Below are 20666 nucleotides of genomic sequence, written 5' to 3'. Positions count from 1 at the left end.
TCCCAAAGTGCTGGGATTACAGGCGTGAGCCACCGCACTCGGCCAGGGTGTTTTATTATGATTTTTTGGGCCTTGGTAGAAAACAATCTAAAATGGAATTCAGGGCAAGGATCCTCCCTGAGAGCTCACTTCTGTTCACTTCCAAAAAGATTGATTTTTAAAATATTACCCACTTAAAAGCTTATATTTCAAATGTGATACTCATTTATGCTATACATGTTTAACAGTACTTTAAATCATTCAAATGTGAAAAAAAGTTTTTCTGTTGACCTTCTCTTTATACAACTGTACTGGGCAAGGGAAGACTCCCCAGCATTAATTCTAGTTAAATGATTGTCCAAGAAATCAGAGTCCGAATTTAAGTATAAAAGGCATAGCACTGATGGATAATCCTTAATAAAACAAAAATTATCTCGAAATAGCTGTCATAGTGCACCTCATTCTGGAAAGTATAAATTTATCAAAAACAGTGACAAGAAAAAGTTCAAAGTTCAAATTACTATGAAATCCACTCCCATTCATAAAATACCAAAATCTTGAAAATATTTAAGGTAAAATACGTTATTTACCAAAAATAAAAATCCAATTTGTTTAACAGACTTCACTTTTTAAGAACACACTTCCCCTCCCATCCCCCACCCCTTCTCTTGGTTTATATTTAATACATATGTATTAATAAGACTACTCTAAGTCACTTCCACACCAGATAGAGGTGTACAACAGGAATCTGAATTTTTTTTTCTTATTTCAAATAGAAAAAAAAAGGTCTTGGAGACAGAGACGTTTTTCCTTAGGCAGTGGAAAGATGGGAAGAGAGGGGACCCCGTGGGGCAGGCAGGCAGGCAGGTCAAAGGCCTCTGGCCTAACAGAAGGCGGCGGTAACACCGAGTCATCCCGGACCGGGAAGAGGCCTTGTACCCAGGCTTCCTGACTTCTGCACAGACAAGAGATCGGAGGCAGCTGGAGGAGGAAATAAAATCACATCCCAGACCCGGGATGAGGTCAAACCCCTTCAAACCTTGGGCCCGGAGGCTCACTGCGCGGCGCGTCCTCGGGGCACCCCCAGACCTTCGCGCCCCGCTCATGCCCGTGGAGGCACAGAAACTCCAGGGGCGCAGAGCGGACAAAGACTCCAGGCCGCGGGGCGAGGTGAGGCAGAGGCCCGGGGCGCGGCCGGGCGCGCAGAAGCTGGGGTTCCCGCCGCTGTGCTAGGGCGGGACGGTCTGCAGGGACATGGACCGGGCGGGTGACGGGACGCGGGCCGGCGGGCTGCTCGGGGAGCGGACGGCTGAGGGCTGTCCACGGGGGCGCTCGGGGGCGTTTGGGCGAGTGGGACCCCCGCCCGGGCCGCCTGCGGTGGGAAGTCGCGGCGGGAGCCGGCTGGCTGTGAGGGGTACCGCCCCATGCCGCACTTGCCTCCCTGCGGTGGCCACCCGAGCCCCCTCGGCGTCTCACTCACCTCCACAGGGCCGCGGCTGCCCTCGCAGCGCCTCTGTTACCTGCAGTTGCAGCACCTCCCGCCCTCGCGCCTTGAAGCGCTGCTACCGAGCCGGCAACCCCGTCCGCCGCGCCTCACACTCCGCCCCCACCCCTTGCAGGCGGCTGCGGAGACTAGAGCCGAGGGGCCGCGGAGCGCCGAGTCGACGCCGCCTGGCCAATCGCGGGTCAACGCCGCAGCGGCGGAGCCAATGAGCGCCGAGCCCTTGCCGGGCGGGAGGGAGCCGGACGGGCTGCGGCAGCTGACTGTCACCTCGCCTTGCCTGCTCCTGCTCCTTCCTCCTCTGGCGTTCACTCCCAGGCTTGTCGCAGTGTAGCGTCCCCACCCTCCCAGCGTCTTGTCTCCTAGCAACCAGATCCTAGGAGCCTGATCTTAGGTGACCAACCCTGAGTCCAGAAGACAGGGGCACATATAGGAGATAAAAGAACCGTGATTAAAGAATGGATGAAATTGTTCTTGGTGCAGATCATTTGGTACACCGCTTAGGTAGAGCGGGAAGATCGCATGATGAGGGACACCAAAAGTATCTTTTAGACCAAGGTCTTTGGGTAAGGACCTGAAGTGTCTTTACCAGGAGGTAGCTCTTTAAAAATGTAAATAGCTCTGGATTACAAATTCAGTTTTCATACATTAATAGGGTGTGTGTGTGTGTGTGGTGTGTGTGTTATTGTAAGGAATACTACTGTTGGGCATCTAGTAAAATGCAAATGGCTCAATATTGTAGGGTAACTGCTACATGTCAATATTTCTATCTAATTTCCACTTGGTCTATTCTGAGAACCAAAATTAAATATTAGGATTAGAAAGAACAGAAAAAGTAAAGCCTTATCCAAATGAATAATTACTATGAGATCTGATGATTAAGTAGAGATCAAGTGGTTCACTGTACAGAATGTCAGGAGTTTTTTCCAATTGTATCATCCTGTGACTTTGTACAGATCTTTTATGATTTTTGTTCCATAAAGACATTAAAGTGGCTGGGTGCGGTGGCTCACACCTGTAATCCCATAATCTCAGCATTTAGGGAGACCCAGATGGGAGGATTGCTTGAGCACAGCCTGGGCAACAAAGTGAGACCCTGTCTCTACAAAAAAAAAAAAAAAAGTTTTTTTTTTAAGTTAACTGGGTGTGGTGACACATGCCTGTGGTCCCAGCTACATAGGAGGCTGAAGTGGGAGGATTGTTTGAGCCCAGGAGGTCAAGGCCGCAATGAGCTATGTTTGCATCACTGCACTCCAAGCTGGGCAACAGAGTGAGATCCTGTCAAAAAAAAAAAAAGAAATAAAGTTAGGCAAGTGTTGTATCACAAGATATTAGGTTAGGTTAGGTAAATTCTTTTTTTATTTTTTTGAGATGGAGTCTCGCTCTGTTGCCCAGGCTGGAGTGCAGTGGCACGATCTTGGCTCGCTGCAACCTCCACCTCCCAGGTTCAAGGGATTCTCCTACCTCAGCCTCCTGAAGAGCAGGGATTACAGGCGCATGCCACCAGGTCCAGCTAATTTTTTGTATTTTTAGTAGAGACGGGGTTTCACCATGTTGGTCTTGAACTCCTGACCTCAGATGATCCGCCCGCCTTGGCCTTCCAAAGTGCTGGGATTACAGGCGTGAGCCAGCACACCTGGCCAGGTAAATTCTTTTTTTTTTTTTGAGACGGAGTTTTGGTCTTGTCACCCAGGCTGGAGTGCAGTGGCACAATCTCGGCTCACCGCAACCTCTGCCTCCCGGGTTCAAGCGATTATCCTGCCTCAGCCTCCCGAGTAGCTGGGATTACAGGCGTGCGCCACCATGCCCGGCTAATTTCTGTATTTTTAGTAGAAACAAGGTTTCACCGTGTTAGCCAGGCTGGTCTGGAACTCCTGACCTCAGGTGATCTGCCCTCCTTGGCCTCCCAAGGTGCTGGGATTATAGGTGTGAGCCACCACACCCGGCCCCAGCCAGGTAAATTCTTAAAGAGAATCTACTTGCCCTCTACTTCCCCTCTTTCTTCTTTTACATAGGCTGGTACTCAGTTGTGATGGCAGTACTTTACAACCATGAAAATAAGAATAATGCATAAGGGGCTGGGCATAGTAGCTCGCGCTGTAATCCCAGAACTTTGGGAAGTCGAGGAAGGAGGATCACTTGAGGTTAGGAGTTTGAGACCAGCCTGGTGAAACCTCGTGTCTACTAAAAATACAAATATTAGCCAGGCGTGGTGGCGGGCGCCTCTAATACCAGCTACTCTGAGGCTGAGGGGGGAATATCGCTTGAACCTGAGAGGCAGAGGTTGCAGTGAGCCAAGATGGTACCACTGCACTCCAGCCTGGGCCACAGAGCAAGATTCCATCTCAAAACGACAACAAAAAGAATAACACATAAGGGACTGTAGAGCATAATATAGAAGGAACCTGGGTCCTGAATTACCTTCCGAAGCAGAGAGTACCTCTGGTCTGTTATATGAGAGAAAAATGTTTATCTTAACTACTGTATTTTTTTGTCTCTTTGTTACAGTGGCTTAGTGTGTTCCCTAGAAGAGAAAGTTGGTCCCTGAAAATGGTGTGCTACCTACCATAACAAAGATCTAAGATATATATGGCATTGGTTAGCAGGTGGAAACATATTGCAGGCCAGAAGGCTAGTGACTGTTCCCAAATGTATTGGGGAAAAATGTCACCCATATTAACTTTGAAGGCAGATCGTCAAGCACATATATAGCTCTGAGGAAAGCGTCTAGAAAAGGCCAGAATGTGAGTTTGTGTTGGCTACCATTCCTTGCTTTTAGCAAGGTTCCACAAAACGACACTAAGTCAGTTAACCAGTTTGCTAGCCTGGACAACATGGTGAAACCCTGTCGCTACAGAAAATACAAAAATTAACCAGGTGTGGTGGCGTGTGCCTGTAGTCCCGGTTACTTGGGAGGTTGAAGCAGGAGGAGAATCATTTGAGCCTGGGAGGTTGGGGCTGCAGTGAGCTGCAATTACACCACTGCAACCTAGCCTGAGTGACAGAGCAAGACCCTGTTTCAACAAACAAACAAACAAACACTAGTTTGTAAACAGAGATTGAAGATAATAAAACTGTACTGGACCCACTCCATTACATCTGCTCTGCTCCTGTTGTTGATCCACTTACTAGTAAGCATCTTAGGATCAAGTTGGATACTTACTGTCTCAAGCTTTCTCGTTATTCCCTTTTCTAGAACAACATACATTTATGAAATGATAGCTAGAAAGGATTCTTGAGAGGCCAACTTCTTCAATTTTTTCCAATTTAAGTCTCAAATACAGAGAAAGTTTAAGTGACTTGTCCAAGGCCAAATGGCTGACTCATTAGGTTCAATGACTTTTGGTCAAGGAAGAATCTTTCTTCCCCATTGTACAGATGTTCCTCCTTGAAGCCCTTTATGCAGAATGGGCAATTTCACCTAAGGCTTTCATCCCATTCCCCCTTTTCACCAAGGGGGAAATGGGATGTTCAGAAGCTCATCTATTCCTCTATTAGTTTCAGTACAGTCTAAATTGTTTTAAGAAAAAGACCCAAAACACAGTGGCTTAAACACAATAAAAGTTTATTTCTCAAATTACAGAGGTGGGTGGTCCAGGGCTGATACAGCTGCTTTGTCAAACTTGACAGACAACTTGTCTCTCAGTGTCTGAAATGGCTGCAGAATTTTCACTCCTACCTCAATAGGAGAGGCAGGGCAAGGGAAATGCATGCTCCAGTACTTTTCAAAAATCTATTTTTAAAATTGACAAAAATTGTATATATTTATGGCGTACAACATACTGTTCAAAATATGTGTAGTGAAATGACTAAATCAATCTGATTAACATATGCATTACCTCACACACTTGTGAAAACACTTAAAATCTCTCTTTGCAGTTTTCAAGTACACATTGTTGTTTGTTTTTGGAGTCAGGGTCTCACTCTGTAGCCAGGCTGGAGTGCAGTGGTGTGACCAGGGGTCACTGCAGCCTTGAACTCCTGGGCTCAAGTGATCCTCCTGCCTCAGCCTTCCTAATAGCTGGGACTACAGGCACTGCATTGTTATTAACTATAGTCTCCATGTTCTACAACAGATGTGTTGAACTTTATTCTTAAAGTTTTGTATGCTGTTACCAATAACTCACCATTCCCCGCACCACCCATCTCCTGGTAACTGCCATTCTACTCTCTGACTTTAACTTTTTAGATTCCACATACGAGATCATGTGGTATTTGTCTTTCTGTGCCTGGTTTATTTCACTTAACATAATATCCTTCAGGTTCATTCATGTAGCCAAAAATGACAAGATTTCCTTCTTTTTTGAAGGCTGAATAGTATTCCCTTATGTATATATATCACATTTGCTTAATCCATTCACCAGTTGATGGACACTTAGATTGATTCCTTATCTTGGCTATTACAAATAATCCTGCAATGAACAGAAGAATGCAAATATGTCTTTGACTGCTGATTTCATTTCCCTTGGATTTATACCCAGTAATGGGATTGCTGGATGATAGGGTAGTTCTATTTTTTATTTTCTTTAGGAATCTCCATAACTGTTTTCCATGATGGCTGAACTGATTTACATTCCCACTAACAATGTGCAAGACTTCCCTTTTCTCCATACCCTCACCAACACTTATCTTTTGTCTTTTTTATGGCCATTTTAACAGGTGTGACGTAATGTCTCGTTGTGGCTTTAATTAACATTTCCTTGATGATTAGTGACGTTCAGCATTTTTTCATATACCTGTTGCATGCCCCAGTACTTTTTAACGACATGATCCCAAAGTCAAATGCATCACTTCCACTTACATCCCATTGGCTAGAACTTAACTACAAATGAGGTGGCTAGAAAATGCAGACTCTGGCTGGGCATGGTGGTTCACACCTGTAATCCTAGCACTTTGGGAGGCCGAGGCGGGTGGATCACCAGAGGTTAGGAGTTCGAGACCAGCCTGACCAACATGGAGAAACCCTGTCTCTAATGGTGGCGCATGCCTGTAATCCCAGCTACTTGGGAAGCTGAGGCAGGAGAATCGCTTGAACCTGGGAGGTGGAGGTTGTGGTGAGCTGAGATTGCGCCATTGCACTCTAGCCTGGACAACAAGAGTGAAATTCCATCTCAAAAAAAAAAAAGAAAGAAAGAAAAGAAAAAGAAAATATAGACTCTGAGCAGCAGTGTAGCTAAATAAAATGTAGGAGAGTTTCACTTTTACATTATGGGAGTGAATACTGGTGGTCAATTAGCAGTGTCTACATAACAGATTAATTTCAAGGATTATATGCTACCCAGATTGCTATTATTTACTTCATTAGAATACATTTTTGAAACATTTTAAATTACACTGAAATGGGAAACTAAAAAGGAACCCCATTCATACTAAAAATATACACACGGATAAATGTTTATGAATAAAAGGCAATAAAAATAAGTTTAAATGCCTTTGAGACTCCAGCTACTACCAAACATTACCAGAGAACGAGATTTAAAATTAAACATCTTTTTCTCCATGACAAAGCATAGGGTTGTACAAAACAACAAAATGTGGAAAAGTAGGAGGTATCAATAAACATTTTTTGTCTATTTCAAGGTCTGTAAGAAAGTAAAAGGTATGTGTTGAGGCTATGTTCATGTTCCAAGTGTCTCCGATAGTTACGTTCCAGCATGGAGCTTTTTACTACCAAAAGTAGAGGCCCCTGTTTATAATATTCTCCTAAATTGAGATGCCAAGTGTTGAGACTACAAGTCCTACATGGTGTCATCCCTTATGTGTATATGTGTATGGCAGTTCCATACCTAACACTGCAGAATCTTGACTGTTGACTTTTTTCCCCAAGCCTATCAAGCTTCTACTGATTGCTTACTGTTGAATAATATTTTTCCCCTTTGTCTCTCAGTACCTGTGCTAGAAACAGAGACTTTCCTATTCTTTTTTATTTTTGAGATGGAGTCTCGCTCTCTTGCCCAGGCTGGAGTGCAGTGATGCGATCTCGGCTCACTGCAAGCTCCTCCTCCTGGGTTCACGCCATTCTCCTGCCTCAGCCTCCCCAGTAGCTGGGACTAACGGCGCATGCCACCACACCTGGCAAATGTTTTGCATTTTTAGTAGAGACGGGGTTTCACCCTGTTAGCCAGGATGGTCTCAATCTCCTGACCTTGTGATCTGCCCGCCTCGGCCTCCCAAAGAGACTTTCCTATTCTTCTAATAGGCTGCTATTCAAGAATATCCCTATTCCTAGACACTGTTCCACCTGATCCCCTTAGCAGGGCTTTAGTCTTTAAGATAGCTCCTGATTGAAAACTGCATCTTGCTACTATGGTTATTAAAAAGTGCTTACCACTTTTAACAAGAGTTTATATTGAACCCTTACTATATGGGAAGTGCTCTAAGTGCACAGTACACAGCATTGCTTACTCCTCTCAACAACTTAATGAAATAGGTATGATTATTATCCCCATTTTACAGATGAAGAAACTGAGATACATGGGTTAAATTCTCTAAGGAAACTATAGGCTGGGCAGGGTGGCTCACACCTGTAATCCCGGCACTTCAGGAGGCTGAGGTGGGTGGACTGCTTGAGCTCAGGAGTTTGAGACCAGCTTGGCAACATGGCAAAACCCTATCTCTACAAAAAATACAAAAAAAAATTAGCCAGATGTGGTGTGTGTCTGTAGTCCCAGCTACTTGGGAGGTGGGAGGACGGCTTGAGCTCAGGAGGCAGAGGTTGCAGCGAACCACTGCATTCCAGCCTAGATGACACAGCCAGACCACGTCTCAGTTTAAGAAAAGAAAAAAAACTAGAAAGTGACAGAACTGGAATTCAAACAGGGGTCTCACCCCAAATGTAACAATGTGGTAAGAAGTGAAATGTTCCGTCCCGGAAAATACTGTTAGAAAAGGGAAAAAAAAAAGACTCCTTAATTTGGTGTTCACAATAACCTTTATTAGTTTACCAGTCATCTTACTTAATCTTCTCATTTTCCAGTCCCAGAAATATATGAAAAATTTTGATCCATTTTGAACTTAATGAATATTAACAAGTTTTAAATGGAAAATGTGTTTACCATTCATATTAAGAAACCCATTGTCATTGTTTTAAAAGTTTGTATATTTTCACATACAAATGGAAAAACACAATTAATCATTAAGACAATGGTTAAAGGCCGGGCGCGGTGGCTCAAGCCTGTAATCCCAGCACTTTGGGAGGCCGAGACGGGCGGATCACGAGGTCAGGAGATCGAGACCATCCTGGCTAACACAGTGAAACCCCGTCTCTACTAAAAAAAAAATACAAAAAAAAAAAAAACTAGCCGGGCGTGGTGGCGGGCACCTGTAGTCCCAGCTACTCGGGAGGCTGAGGAAGGAGAATGGTGTGAACCCGGGAGGCGGAGCTTGCAGTGAGCTGAGATCCGGCCACTGCACTCCAGCCTGGGCGACACAGCGAGACTCCGTCTCAAAAAAAAAAAAAAAAAAAAGACAATGGTTAAAGAGTGGGCTTTTCCAATTAATCAGTTTAGTTGCCATGTATCATACATGAATGACCAATTTTCAAAGAATTTCAAATAAGAGTACCATAGACTACAAAAAATACATAAAACTACACTATTATAAATCTACCAGCTTTTGTCAGAAGACACTTAGGAATCTTCCTAAGTTTTAAAGCAGCAGTTTCCAAATGCCCATCTCAATTTAAGGCCCTATGAGGATCTGTGGCAAAATGAGAAAAATAAGATGAAATATACAGACTTGTTGAAATATACATGCTTGTTATTAAGTTTGCTAACATTTTTCTTCCTGAATTTGTGGCTTTTCTATTTTCTAATGTCCTCCATTCCTTGCTCATATCCCATTAAGACATATTTCCCAGTTAATTTCAAACTGTGGATTAATTTGTATAAAGTAAATATTCTTAATAGTTAAAAAACCAAACATCCCAAAGAAACAAAGCCACTAGGTATTATTGATTTCCTTTGTAATAACTGGCTATTAGAGTCTGGAATCTGGAGGAACTTCTACTTCTGGTGTGGTGAGCTACATGGGAAACTTTCTTGGTGAACAAGGAAGACCCTGGCTGGGACACATTAAAGCACTGCTGGACTCATAGAAGTGGGGAGAGGGGACCCCAAATCAATCAAAACCAGTGATCTGGGAAACTGCAGGGAGAAGAAAAGGGGTATGGGTGCCCTGAGGGTGGATGCCTATAATGGCCTAGCTGTCAGGACATTGAGCATTGGGCCACTAAGTAGAGTGGGCAAAAGCTGTTCATGTTTCCCATCCTTACAACCTTCAAGGGAGGACTGTAGTGGTTCCAGAATGATGGTACTCCCACACTGCCAGCAGAGGCAGAAGCAAGTCCTCTGTGGAGTTAATCCTAGACAGGTGTGCTCCAGTAGCCAGTACACCTTTCAAAATACACTAATTATGGATAACCCAATGTTTCTCAGAATTTGCTTAGGGCCTTGCCCAATGATCTCCCCAGAAAAGTCTCCTGTAAATTCTCAGAGGAACTGAAGCCAGTCTTATGACCTCGTGCCTCTTTTCAGGTTATCATCACCTAGCATACCTCACCAAATAGTGGTAATATTGCCTTTTCTGTATACAGCTAGGTTTCTGCATGTTACCCTTTTTATTTTAATATTTGATAAAATAATTTCCTTAAAAATTATATCAAGTAAGATTACAAAGGTTCAATATCAGAAAACTCAATGTCATCTACCACATTACTAAAAGTGAGAAACTAAAAAGCATCTAGACAAATGAATATTTCTTTTATATTTTTTTTTTTTGAGACAGGGTCTTGTTCTGTCATCCAGGCTGAAGTGCAGTGGCACAATCATGGCTCACTGCACCCTCAACTTCCTGGGCTCAAGCAATCCTCCCTTCAGCCTTCCAAGTAGCTGGGACTACGGGCACGTGCCACACAGGCATGTGCCACCATGCTTGGTTAATTTTACTTTTTGTAGAGATGGGGTTTCACCATATTGCCCAGGTGGGTCTAGAACTCCTGAGCTGAAATTATCTGCCTGCCTTGGCCTCCCAAAGTTCTGGGATTACACGTGTGAGCCACTGCACCTGGCCCCGCTAATGCAGATTTAAATTAGCTATAAAAGAGAAAAGCTTTTGGCCGGGCATGGTGACTCATGCTTGTAATCCCAGCACCTTGGGAGGCCGAAGTGGGCAGATCACAAGGTCAAGAGATCGAGACCATCCTGGCTAATACAGTGAAACTCCGTCTCTACTCCCAGCTACTTGGGAGGCTGAGGCAGGAGAATGGCGTGAACCCGGGAGGCGGAGCTTGTGGTGAGCTGAGATCGCGCCACTGCACTCCACTGGAAGACAGTACGAGACTCATCTCAAAAAAAAAAAAAAAAAAAGAGAGAGAAAGAGAAAAAAACAGAGAGAAAAAAGAGAAAAGCTTTCGATAAAGACTAGCATAAAACTCACAGCAAACATCATGAGTTAATAGAGCAACTTTAGAATCTAAAGCAGAAATAAGATGAAAAATGCCTGCTACCGCAGTTAATGTTAAATACAGACTGACAACTTGGCCAAATCAACAAAAGAGAAGTATAAGGACTGTGAGGGAAGGACATGCCAGGCGCAATGGCTCACACCTGTAATCTCAGCACTTTGGGAGGCTGAGACAGGAAGATCACTTGAGGTCAGGAGTTCAAGGCCAGCCTGGCCAACATGGTGAAACCCCATCTCTACTAAAAAACTTAGCCAGACATGGTGGCACTCGCCTGTAGTCCCAGCTACTTGGGAGGCTGAAACAGGAGAATCGCTTGAACTCATGAGGCAGAGATTGCAGGGACCTGAGATCACGCCACTGCACCCCAGCCTGGGAGACAGAGCAAGATTCTGTCTCAAAAAAATAAAAAAGGGCCGGGCGCGGTGGCTCACGCCTGTAATCCCAGCACTTTGGGAGACCAAGGCGGGCGGATCACGAGGTCAGGAGATCAAGACCATCCTGGCTAACACACTGAAACCCCGTCTCTACTAAAAATACAAAAAATTAGCTGGGTGTGGCGGCAGGCGCCTGTAGTCCCAGCTACTTGGGAGGCTGAGGCAGGAGAATGGCGTGAACCTGGGAGGCAGAGCTTGCAGTGAGCCAAGATCTCGCCACTGCACTCCAGCCTGGGTGACTGAGAGAGATTCCGTCTCAAAAATAAAATAAAATAAAATAAAATATAAAATAAAATAAAAGACAATGTTGTACTGGGAAAGAAACTGACACATACCAACAAAACAGAGAGCCCCAGTTTCATGCTTACAGAACTTGGAATGTAATGAAATGAGATGATACGGATTATGTAGTAGATGGTGCTAGAAAAACTGACTGCAATCCTACTTGGCACGCTCTGCAAACATTCACTCAGAAAACCCAAAATAATATAACTTGGCACCAAGGTCACTTAGGTTGGCAGAAAGATATAGCACAGTAAACAACTAGCATGTAGAGGAGGCATCCTCCTTAGGTAAACCTCATGTGTGATAGGGAGCACTATCTTGTAAAAAACCCTCAAGGTAGGTTCCAGGTCCCTACAACAAGGAACAAGCTTGGTTACCAGTTTCATATCTTACTCAGATAAATCAACATCTGTGCTTTGTCTTTTTACAGTTAAAACAAACAAAAAAGGCTGCCTGTTAAGAGTTTACTTTCCATATTTATCTTAACTTTGTAGGTTACCAAGGAAACAGTGCTGAACAGAAAGTAAACCCAAGATAATTTTTTCCCCATAGCAAGAGAAGGGGTTAACCCCTTCCTTTTAATGACTAGATGGAGAAAAAGTTGAATTCATACCTCATACTATATCCAAAAATTAATTCCAATTAAATTTAAGACCTAAATTTAAATGATAAAACTATAAAACCAATAGAAAAACAAGACCTAAGGCTGGGCGCAGTGGCTCATGCCTGTAATCTCAGCACTTTGGGAGGCCAAGGTGGGCAGATCACCTGAGGTCAGGAGTTCGAGACCAGCCTGGCCAACATGGCGAAACCATGTCTATACTAAAAATACAATAAAAATTAGCCTGGTGTGGTGGTGCATGCCTGTAGTCCTAGCTACTCGGGAGGCTGAGGCAGGAGAATGACTTGAACCCGGGAGGCGGAGGTTACAGTGAACCAAGATTGTACCACTGCACTCCAGCCTGGGCAACAAGAGGGAAACTCCATCTCAAAAACAAAACAAAACAAAAGACATAAAAAACATAAACCACTAGGGGGATTTCTATTATATGAAAAAAAACAAAGACAAGAATGAACAAATGGCAAGTTATTTCCAACATCTGAACTTGACAAGAAAATAGTATCTACTTATAAATAATTTCTTGGCTGGGAGCAGTGGCTCATGCCTGTAATCCCACCACTTTCGGGGCAGAGAGGCAGGCAGATCTCTTGAGCTCACAAGTGCGAGACCAGCTTAGGCAATATGGAGAAATCCCATCTCTACAAAAAAATACAAAAATTAGCCAGGCGTGGTGGTACAGGCCTTTAGCCCCAGCTACTTGGGATGCTGAGGTGGGAGGATAGTTTGAGCTCAGGAGGTGGAGGTTGCAGTGAGGTGAGACCACACCATTGCACTCCAGCCTGGGCAACAGGGCCAGACTTTGTCTCAAAAAAAAAAAAAAAAAAAAAAATATATATATATATATATACACATACACACACACACTGTTTATACTATACTGTAATCAGCAAGAAAGAAAAACTTAATAGCAAAGAGACAAACTGTAAGTACAGACTATCCACAGAATGAAAAATCAGAATGACTAAAAAGCATATACTTCATCAGTAATCAGATAATGCAGATTAAGAAAAAACAATATTTTATACACATCAGATTAGCAAAAATCAGAAAATATCAAGTGCTACTGAAAATGAAGAGAAAATGAAACCCTCAGGTCTTGCTTGTGGAAAGGAAAACTGGGACAACCATTCCTGAGAATGATCCAGAATGACTTAAATTAAATATGCATATACCTCAAACTCTAGGACATACATAGCGAATAAATGAAAGGGCAGGTTTCCTGAAAGGGCATTCTTCCTTCATAGGAAGACATGTACAAGCTTGCAGAAGTGGAAATAGCTGGGAAAAATACAAGTATCTGTGACTAGAGGAAAAGATAAGCTTTGGTATAAGAACACAATAGAATAATATGCACCAGTCAAAAGCACATTTTAGGTCAGGCGTGGTGGCTCAAGCTTGTAATCCCAGCACTTTGGGAGGCCAAGGCAGGCGGATCACGAGGTCAGGAGATTGAGACCATCCTGGCTAACACAGTGAAACCCCGTCTCTATAAAAATACAAAAAATTAGCCGGGTGTGGTGGCGCACGCCTGTAGTTCCAGCTACTCCGGAGGCTGAGGCAGGAGAATGGCGTGAACCTGAGAGGCGGAGCTTGCAGTGAGCCAAGATCACGTCACTGCACTCAGCGTCACTGCACTCAGCTTGGGCGACATAGCGAGACTGTCTCAAAAACACAATGACAACAACAAAAAAGCACATTATATAACTAATGTGGATAAGTCTTAAAAACCTAATATTTTATGAAAGTTAGAAGCAGAATAAAATTTATGCCACAATATCATTTATGTAAAAAATTTAAACATATAAATATTATTATATGGTTTTCAAGAAACTATATCCAAAATATGAGAGATGGCTTGGAAGGACAAATATTAACTAGGGGGAGTAGAGTATGAAATTGCAGGAGGGAGATGAATAAAAACTCTTAAGGTAAAACAGAACACAAGAATAGTTCTATTTTTTGACGGAGTTTCACTCGTCGCCCAGGCTGGAGTGCAATGGCACAATCCTGGCTCACTGCAACCTCTGCCTCCCAGGTTTAAGCGATTCTCCTGCCTCAGCCTCCTGAATAACTGGGATTACAGGCGCTTGCCACCATGTCCAGCTAGTTTTTGTATTTTTTTTCTTTTGAGATGGAGTCTCGCTCTATCACCCAGACAGGAGTGCAGTGGCGCGATCTTGGCTCACTGCAAGCTCCACCTCCCAGGTTCACGCCATTCTCCTGCCTCAGTCTCCCGAGTAGCTGGGACCACAGGCACCCGCCACCTCGGCCGGCTAGTTTTTTTAGTAGAGACAGGGTTTCACCATGTTAGCCAGGATGGTCTCGATCTCCTGACCTCGTGATCTGCCCGCCTTGGCCTCCCAAAGTGCTGAGATTTCAGGTGTGAGCCACCTTGCCCGGCCTAGTTTTTGTATTTTTAGGAGATACGGGGTTTCACCATGTTGGCCAGGCTGGTCTTGAACTTCTGACCTCAGGTGATCTGCCCACCTCAGTCTCCCAAAATGCTGGGATTACAGGTGTGAGCCACCACAGCACCTCTCTCTGTCTCTCTCTCTCTATATATAATTTTTTTTTGGAGATAGTCTCACTGTGTTGCCCACTCTGGAGTGCAGTGGTGCAATGTCGGCTCCCGGGTTCAAGCAATTCTCCTGCCTCAGCCTCCCGAGTAGCTGGGACTAGAGGTGCGTATCACCATGCCAGGCTAATTTTTTGTATTTTTAGTGGAGATGGGGTTTCACCGTGTTGCCCAGGCTGGTCTTGAACTCCTGAGCTCAGGTGATCTGCCCGCCTCAGCCTCCCAAAGTACTAGGATTACAGGTGTGAGCCACCACACCTGGCCCATAAAATTGTTTTTTTTTTTTTTTGAGACAAAATTTCACTCTTGTTGCCCAGGCTGGAGTGCAATGGCGCCATCTCCACTCACTGCAACCTCCACCTCTTGGGTTCAAGTGATTCTCCTGCCTCAGCCTCCCAAGTAGCTGGGATTATAGGTGCATGCCACCACGCCCGGCTAAGTTTTGTATTTTTAGTAGAGACGGGGTTTCATCATGTTAGTCAGGCTAGTCTCCAACTCCTGATCTCAGGTGATCCACCTGCCTCGGCCTCCCATAGTGCTAGGATTACAGGCATGAGGCACCGCACCCAGCCCCTGTATTTTTTAAAAAGCATTTTCAGGCCTGGTGCGGTGGCTCATACCTGTAATCCCAGCACTTTGGGAGGCTGAGGCGGGCAGATCACCTGAGATCAGGAGTTGGGGACTAGCCTGACTAACATGATGAAACCCCGTCTCTACTAAAAATACAAAACTTAGCCGGGCGTGGTGGCATGCACCTGTAATCCCAGGTACTAGGTAAGCTGAAGCAGGAGAACTGCTTGAACCCAGGAGGCGGGGGTTGCAGTGAGCCGAGATCTCACCACTGCACTCTACCCTGGGCGACAAGAGCAAAACTCATCTCAGAAAAACTGAAACTAAAGTAAAAAAAAAAAGCACTTTCATGTGAGGCAGGTGTAGCAGCTATACCTATTGTTATAAATTAGGAAACTGAAAAACAAATAATGGGACTTAAATCTTATAGTAAGCAGTGATGTCTAAACTAGGATCTAGATCCCCCAAAATCTAGGTATGAAGTCTTTTTTTTTTAACACACCTGTAGGTAATTCTATATAAATGTATTATTTGTCTTTTTTTTTCTTTTTAGTTAGAGTCTCGCTGTATAGCACAGACTGGAGTACAGTGGCGTGATCTCGGCTCACTGCAATCTCTGCGTCCCGGGTTCAAGCAATTTTCCTGCCGCAGCCTCCCAAGTAGCTGGGACTACAGGCACCCACCACCATGCCTGGCTACTTTTTGTATTTTTAGTAGAGACAGGGTTTCATCATATTGGCTAGGCTGGACTCGAACTCCTGACCTTGTGATCCACCCGCCTTAGCCTCCCAAATTGCTGGGATTATAGGTGTGAGCTACCACACCTGGCCTATTTTTCTTTAAATCACAAAGAAATAGAACAGACATGTTTGCAGTAGGTAATATATACAATAATGTTAAAAAGAGACTTCATATTAATTCTAATACTGCAAAAGCATTAACAATTTATCTTAAAGAAAAAGTCAATCAAGTTTCACATATTTTTATTTCTCCATAAAAGTAACTTCACAACCTACTAAAAATAAAAATTTAACTGCATTCAGTTTCTGTTCATTTTTCCACTAAAGAAAGCACAAGATAAAGGATAGCTGTGTTCAAGTAATGTGTAATTATGACACAGATTGAATCAAGTACGTACATAAAATGTTAAAACATGAAAATGTATAGTTCTCTTACCATTTCCTTTCTGAACTCATAAAATATAATCAGAAAAATTAAAAGAAACGTTTTATTATTGTAACTTATATTTTATTTAAAAATGTTACGGTGTGTTAGCAATTTCTGTAAAGTAGCACTCCTTAAATAAGTTCCTAAAAATAATATTGGAGCCTTGAACATTTATCTCAGCTAAAAAAATTATTCTAAAACTGTCATGATAAAAAAGGTTACAAAATTTCTCTTTATTCTAGTCAATTCCTTCTCCAGAATTTTAAAACAAAAGGAATTTTCAGACACAAATAGTCACCAGATAATGCATACTATAATTTAGCAGACTTAACCAAACAATAAACACCCTTACAAAAGTGCCACTGTTTTATCACTTTGTGCTATACTCTTCTCCCTATACATCTTTAATAGTGGTCACTTCTACTTTACTTCTAGCATTCAATTTAGACATCTCAACCCCAAATTTAATAATTTATCAAAAATTTGTTTTGAGAACAAAATTTCTATAAATTATCTAACAAATCAAAGCAGAACCTTTAATTGTAGAACACAAATGAAAAATAATACACAAGAAACCTTATCTCTTCAACTTCAAGGCTAATACCTGGGTGTTGGAAAATTGGCCAAAGATAAATACGTTTTACTATAAAGTATTTATTTTTCTGCACTGGGTCAAGATTTCTGTTTTAAAAGATATGCTACTTATGATACTGTCATTTCAAAAAAGGGCTTTCCAAGAAGCCTTTAGTAAAGTTCTTCTATGCTGGGTATGTACTTGGTTCCGTATGTTTCAGTCTGAACTACTCGAGAATTACTTACTTGTTGAACATAGTCTACTAGAAAAAAAAAAATACTAAACTGCCGGGTGCGGTGGCTCACACCTGTAATCCCAGCACTTTGGGAGGCTGAGGTGGGTGGATCACCAGGTCAGGAGATGGAGACCATACTGGCTAACATGGTGAAACCCCGTCTCTACTAAAAATACAAAAAAAATTAGCCGGGCGTGGTGGTGGGCCCCTGTAGTCCCAGCTACTGGGGAGGCTGAGGCAGAAGAACAGCGTGAACCCGGGAGGTGGAGCTTGCAGTGAGCTGATATTGTGCCATTGGACTCCAGCCTGGGGGACAGAGTAAGACTCCGTCTCAAAAAAAAAAAAAAGAAAAAGAAAAAGAAAAACATACTAAATCACAATTTTTATCAAACAGTTCCAAGTTTTCAACAATATCTATAAATGTATTCTTATACACCTGTATTCCTGATAGTATTACTCTGTAATATGTTCATAGCAAGTATATGAAGTTTCCAATTTTCTGGGGAAATATTCAGTGTACTGAAAGTTAACTGCATTTAAAATCATTATAAACCAAAAAACATGTCAAATAGCACTACCATATTCTTTTGTTTTTGTTTTTATTTTGTTTTGAGACAGTCTTGCTCTATCCCCCATGCTGGAGTGCAGTGGCATGATCTCAGCTCCCTGCAACCTCTGCCTCCTGGGTTCAAGTGATTCTCCTGCCTCAGCCTCCTGAGTAGCTGGGACTACAGGTGCATGCCACTGCGCCCAGCTAACTTTTGTATTTTTAGTAGAGACAGGGTTTCACTGTGTTGGCCAGGCTGGTCTCAAATTCCCGACCGCAGATGATCCGCCCGCCTTGGCCTCCCCAAGTGCTGAGATTACAGCGTGAGGATTATCATATTCTAAATGGCAGTTGAGCACTAAGACTATACATAAGTCACAGTAGTAAAAATTAAACCTAAAAGAGAAATGTATCCAATGTGACACATTTTCAATATTTAGAGCATCCTAAATATGGAATTAAAAAAAATTACACAAGGTAGAAGCAAAAAATCTTTGAAACGATTAAAAATTACTATTATAACTGATTATATCATTAAGTGCAGACTCAAAAGAACTCTAGTATTTGTTGTAGGAAAAGAAAGTATACCTTTCATATACTTCTGATTCACCCAGTACGAAAACCAGTCATATTTTAAAGAGATAAATAATTTTTTTTTTTTTTTGAGATGGGGTTTCTCTCTTATTGTCCAGGCTGGAGTGTAACGGCGAGATCTCCGGCTCACTGTAACCTCTGCCTCTTGGGTTCAAGTGATTCTCCTGCCTCAGCCTCCTGAGTAGCTGGGATTACAGGGATGTGCCACCACACCTGGCTAATTTTGTATTTTTAGTAAAGATGGGGTTTCTCCATGTTGGTCAGGGTGGTCTCGAACTCCCAACCTCAGGTGATCTGCCCACCTCGGCCTCCCAAAGTGCTGGGATTACAGGCGTGAGCCACCACGCCCCGCTTAAAGAGATAAATAATTAAGTGATCCTTAGAAGAAATGGAACAGTTTGTAAGAAAGATAAATTTCAGACTTTTTGCTAGGAGGGAAAACTATTAGGGCTACATACTCTATCATTCTAGAACCATCTCCTTCAGAATGCTTCTGGGTGACCTTTTCAAGATAAATTTTTAAAAATACAGTAAAAGATAGTAGTGTCAGTTGTTTGTGGGTGAAAATATAAACCCAACACTGGATATAATACAGATCAGAAAATTTTATTGTTGAGATTACTTAAAGTTGTAAAAAAAAATTTACCTTTTGCCTGTTCTCGTATTGATACGTTATCACTCCATTTCTAAGGATTCCAAGTCAATTAATTTAGAACTTTAAAAAGTATTAATGATCCCTACTGTACCAAACTGTGCATGTTATAGTTCATCAATCTTACTCTTCCAATAAACCTAGAGATCTAAGTAAGATGAAAATGACAGCAGTCTCCATAATCTTAAAATCTAGGTGAAACAAATGTCCTTATGGTCCAATAATGTGTGTAATAAAATGTAACCAGGTCACCAGACCAACATACTAGTGTGTAACTTTAATAATTTCTAGCAGCAAAACACCTGAAATAGCCAATAACAAATGTTTTCATTGGATTGTACATTCATTTCTTTGTGAGAAATAATTTTAAAAAGTACTCTATTGTTCAACTGCAAGCAAACATGAAAGATATCAAAGATCTTGCTTTTCTCCATCTTTCCCAGTGGAATCAGATGCAACTGGAACCTTATTAGTTTCAACAAAAACAGATTCAAAGGCAGCTTCCTGTTCATCCAAAGAATCAGCAACCGTGGCTCCTTTAGTTACTGTTGGGTTGGTAAAAGATGGTTGTTGCCTGGAAATTTTACTTGACTCCACTGTTTTCCTACCTTTTCTTTTACCAAGAATTTTGACATAATTTGCAGGTATAAGTCCTGTTGTTTGGCCATCAAGACTAGCCAGAAGCCAACCACGCACTTTGGGTTGTTGTTCTGATGGAAAAAAAAGACAGTCTTGTAATTACAATATACTTTGGAGGTCCAACAGAATATTAATGGTAAAGTATCATATTCAGGAAAATCTGTTATGCTTACATAGTAGATAACAAACAGTACATGCATATACATTCAAAATCAAATGCTGAGTAGGCTTAACAGTTCTAGGGTCCATTCTTCTATTTTTATTTTATACTTACTAAATATTTCCTTCTACCTTGAAGAACATACAGTTTGCATCAGTTGGTCCATTCATAGAGTAAGGAGATTTAGTTCTCTCAAAACTGAAAACAATGTCTTTCATATTTTAAATTGGAGTCTAAGAAATGAGTATCTCATTCCTTCTCAACTGCGTAAGTTAGGAATAAGTATAGAAAAGATATACCTTTACACACTCAGCTTTCTTAGCCTACTTTTGGCAAAAATATAAAATTCATTTCATGTGATTGTGATACACAATCCTGAAGATAGTGAATATTAATTTCAATCCAAAGTGGGCAAAAAATTGAAGACCTCTGTTATTTCTAGCCGTATGATAAATAAAGGCAATATTCTAAGCTTAAAGGAAGATTATTTAATGTATTCAATATTCTATGGTATTTTCCTATCTTATCTATATCTTTAAAAAGCTGCTTAACTGTTACAATTTTAGTTCAACATTATAATTTAGGCACAATATAAGACTTTTTAATGTTTAATGCTCTATAATAATAGAAAAAAACAAATTTACCATGTCTATGACTGATTTTGTTCCA

General features: G+C 42.2%; 2 protein-coding genes across 6 annotated transcripts in view; both read right to left on the bottom strand.

Annotated features, from left to right (window-relative positions):
- KIAA1841 (KIAA1841 ortholog) overlaps positions 1-1613 on the bottom strand; it is a 77555-nt gene extending 75942 nt beyond the window's left edge. For 4 of the 5 annotated variants that reach the window (XR_004443953.1, XR_004443952.1, XR_004443954.1 and 1 more), the window contains exon 1: positions 1460-1603. The gene's annotated coding sequence lies outside the window, so the exon portion shown is untranslated. Of the gene's footprint in view, positions 1-1459 lie in introns of all 5 variants that reach the window. The other variant, XM_033239141.1, reaches the window with a different exon arrangement.
- A 15042-nt stretch (positions 1614-16655) lies between these two features.
- PEX13 (peroxisomal biogenesis factor 13) overlaps positions 16656-20666 on the bottom strand; it is a 34439-nt gene continuing 30428 nt past the window's right edge. Inside the window, exon 4 of the mRNA XM_033239140.1 lies at positions 16656-19908. Within this exon, the coding sequence (XP_033095031.1) occupies positions 19610-19908 (299 nt within the window). The 3' untranslated portion in view covers positions 16656-19609. The remainder of the gene's footprint in view (positions 19909-20666) is intronic.

The sequence above is a fragment of the Trachypithecus francoisi genome, unplaced genomic scaffold (assembly GCF_009764315.1).
Source record: "Trachypithecus francoisi isolate TF-2019V2 unplaced genomic scaffold, Tfra_2.0 Lachesis_group17, whole genome shotgun sequence".
NCBI lineage: Eukaryota > Metazoa > Chordata > Mammalia > Primates > Cercopithecidae > Trachypithecus > Trachypithecus francoisi.
Note: the sequence above shows the minus strand (reverse complement) of the source record. Positions and strands in the feature narration are given on the sequence as shown.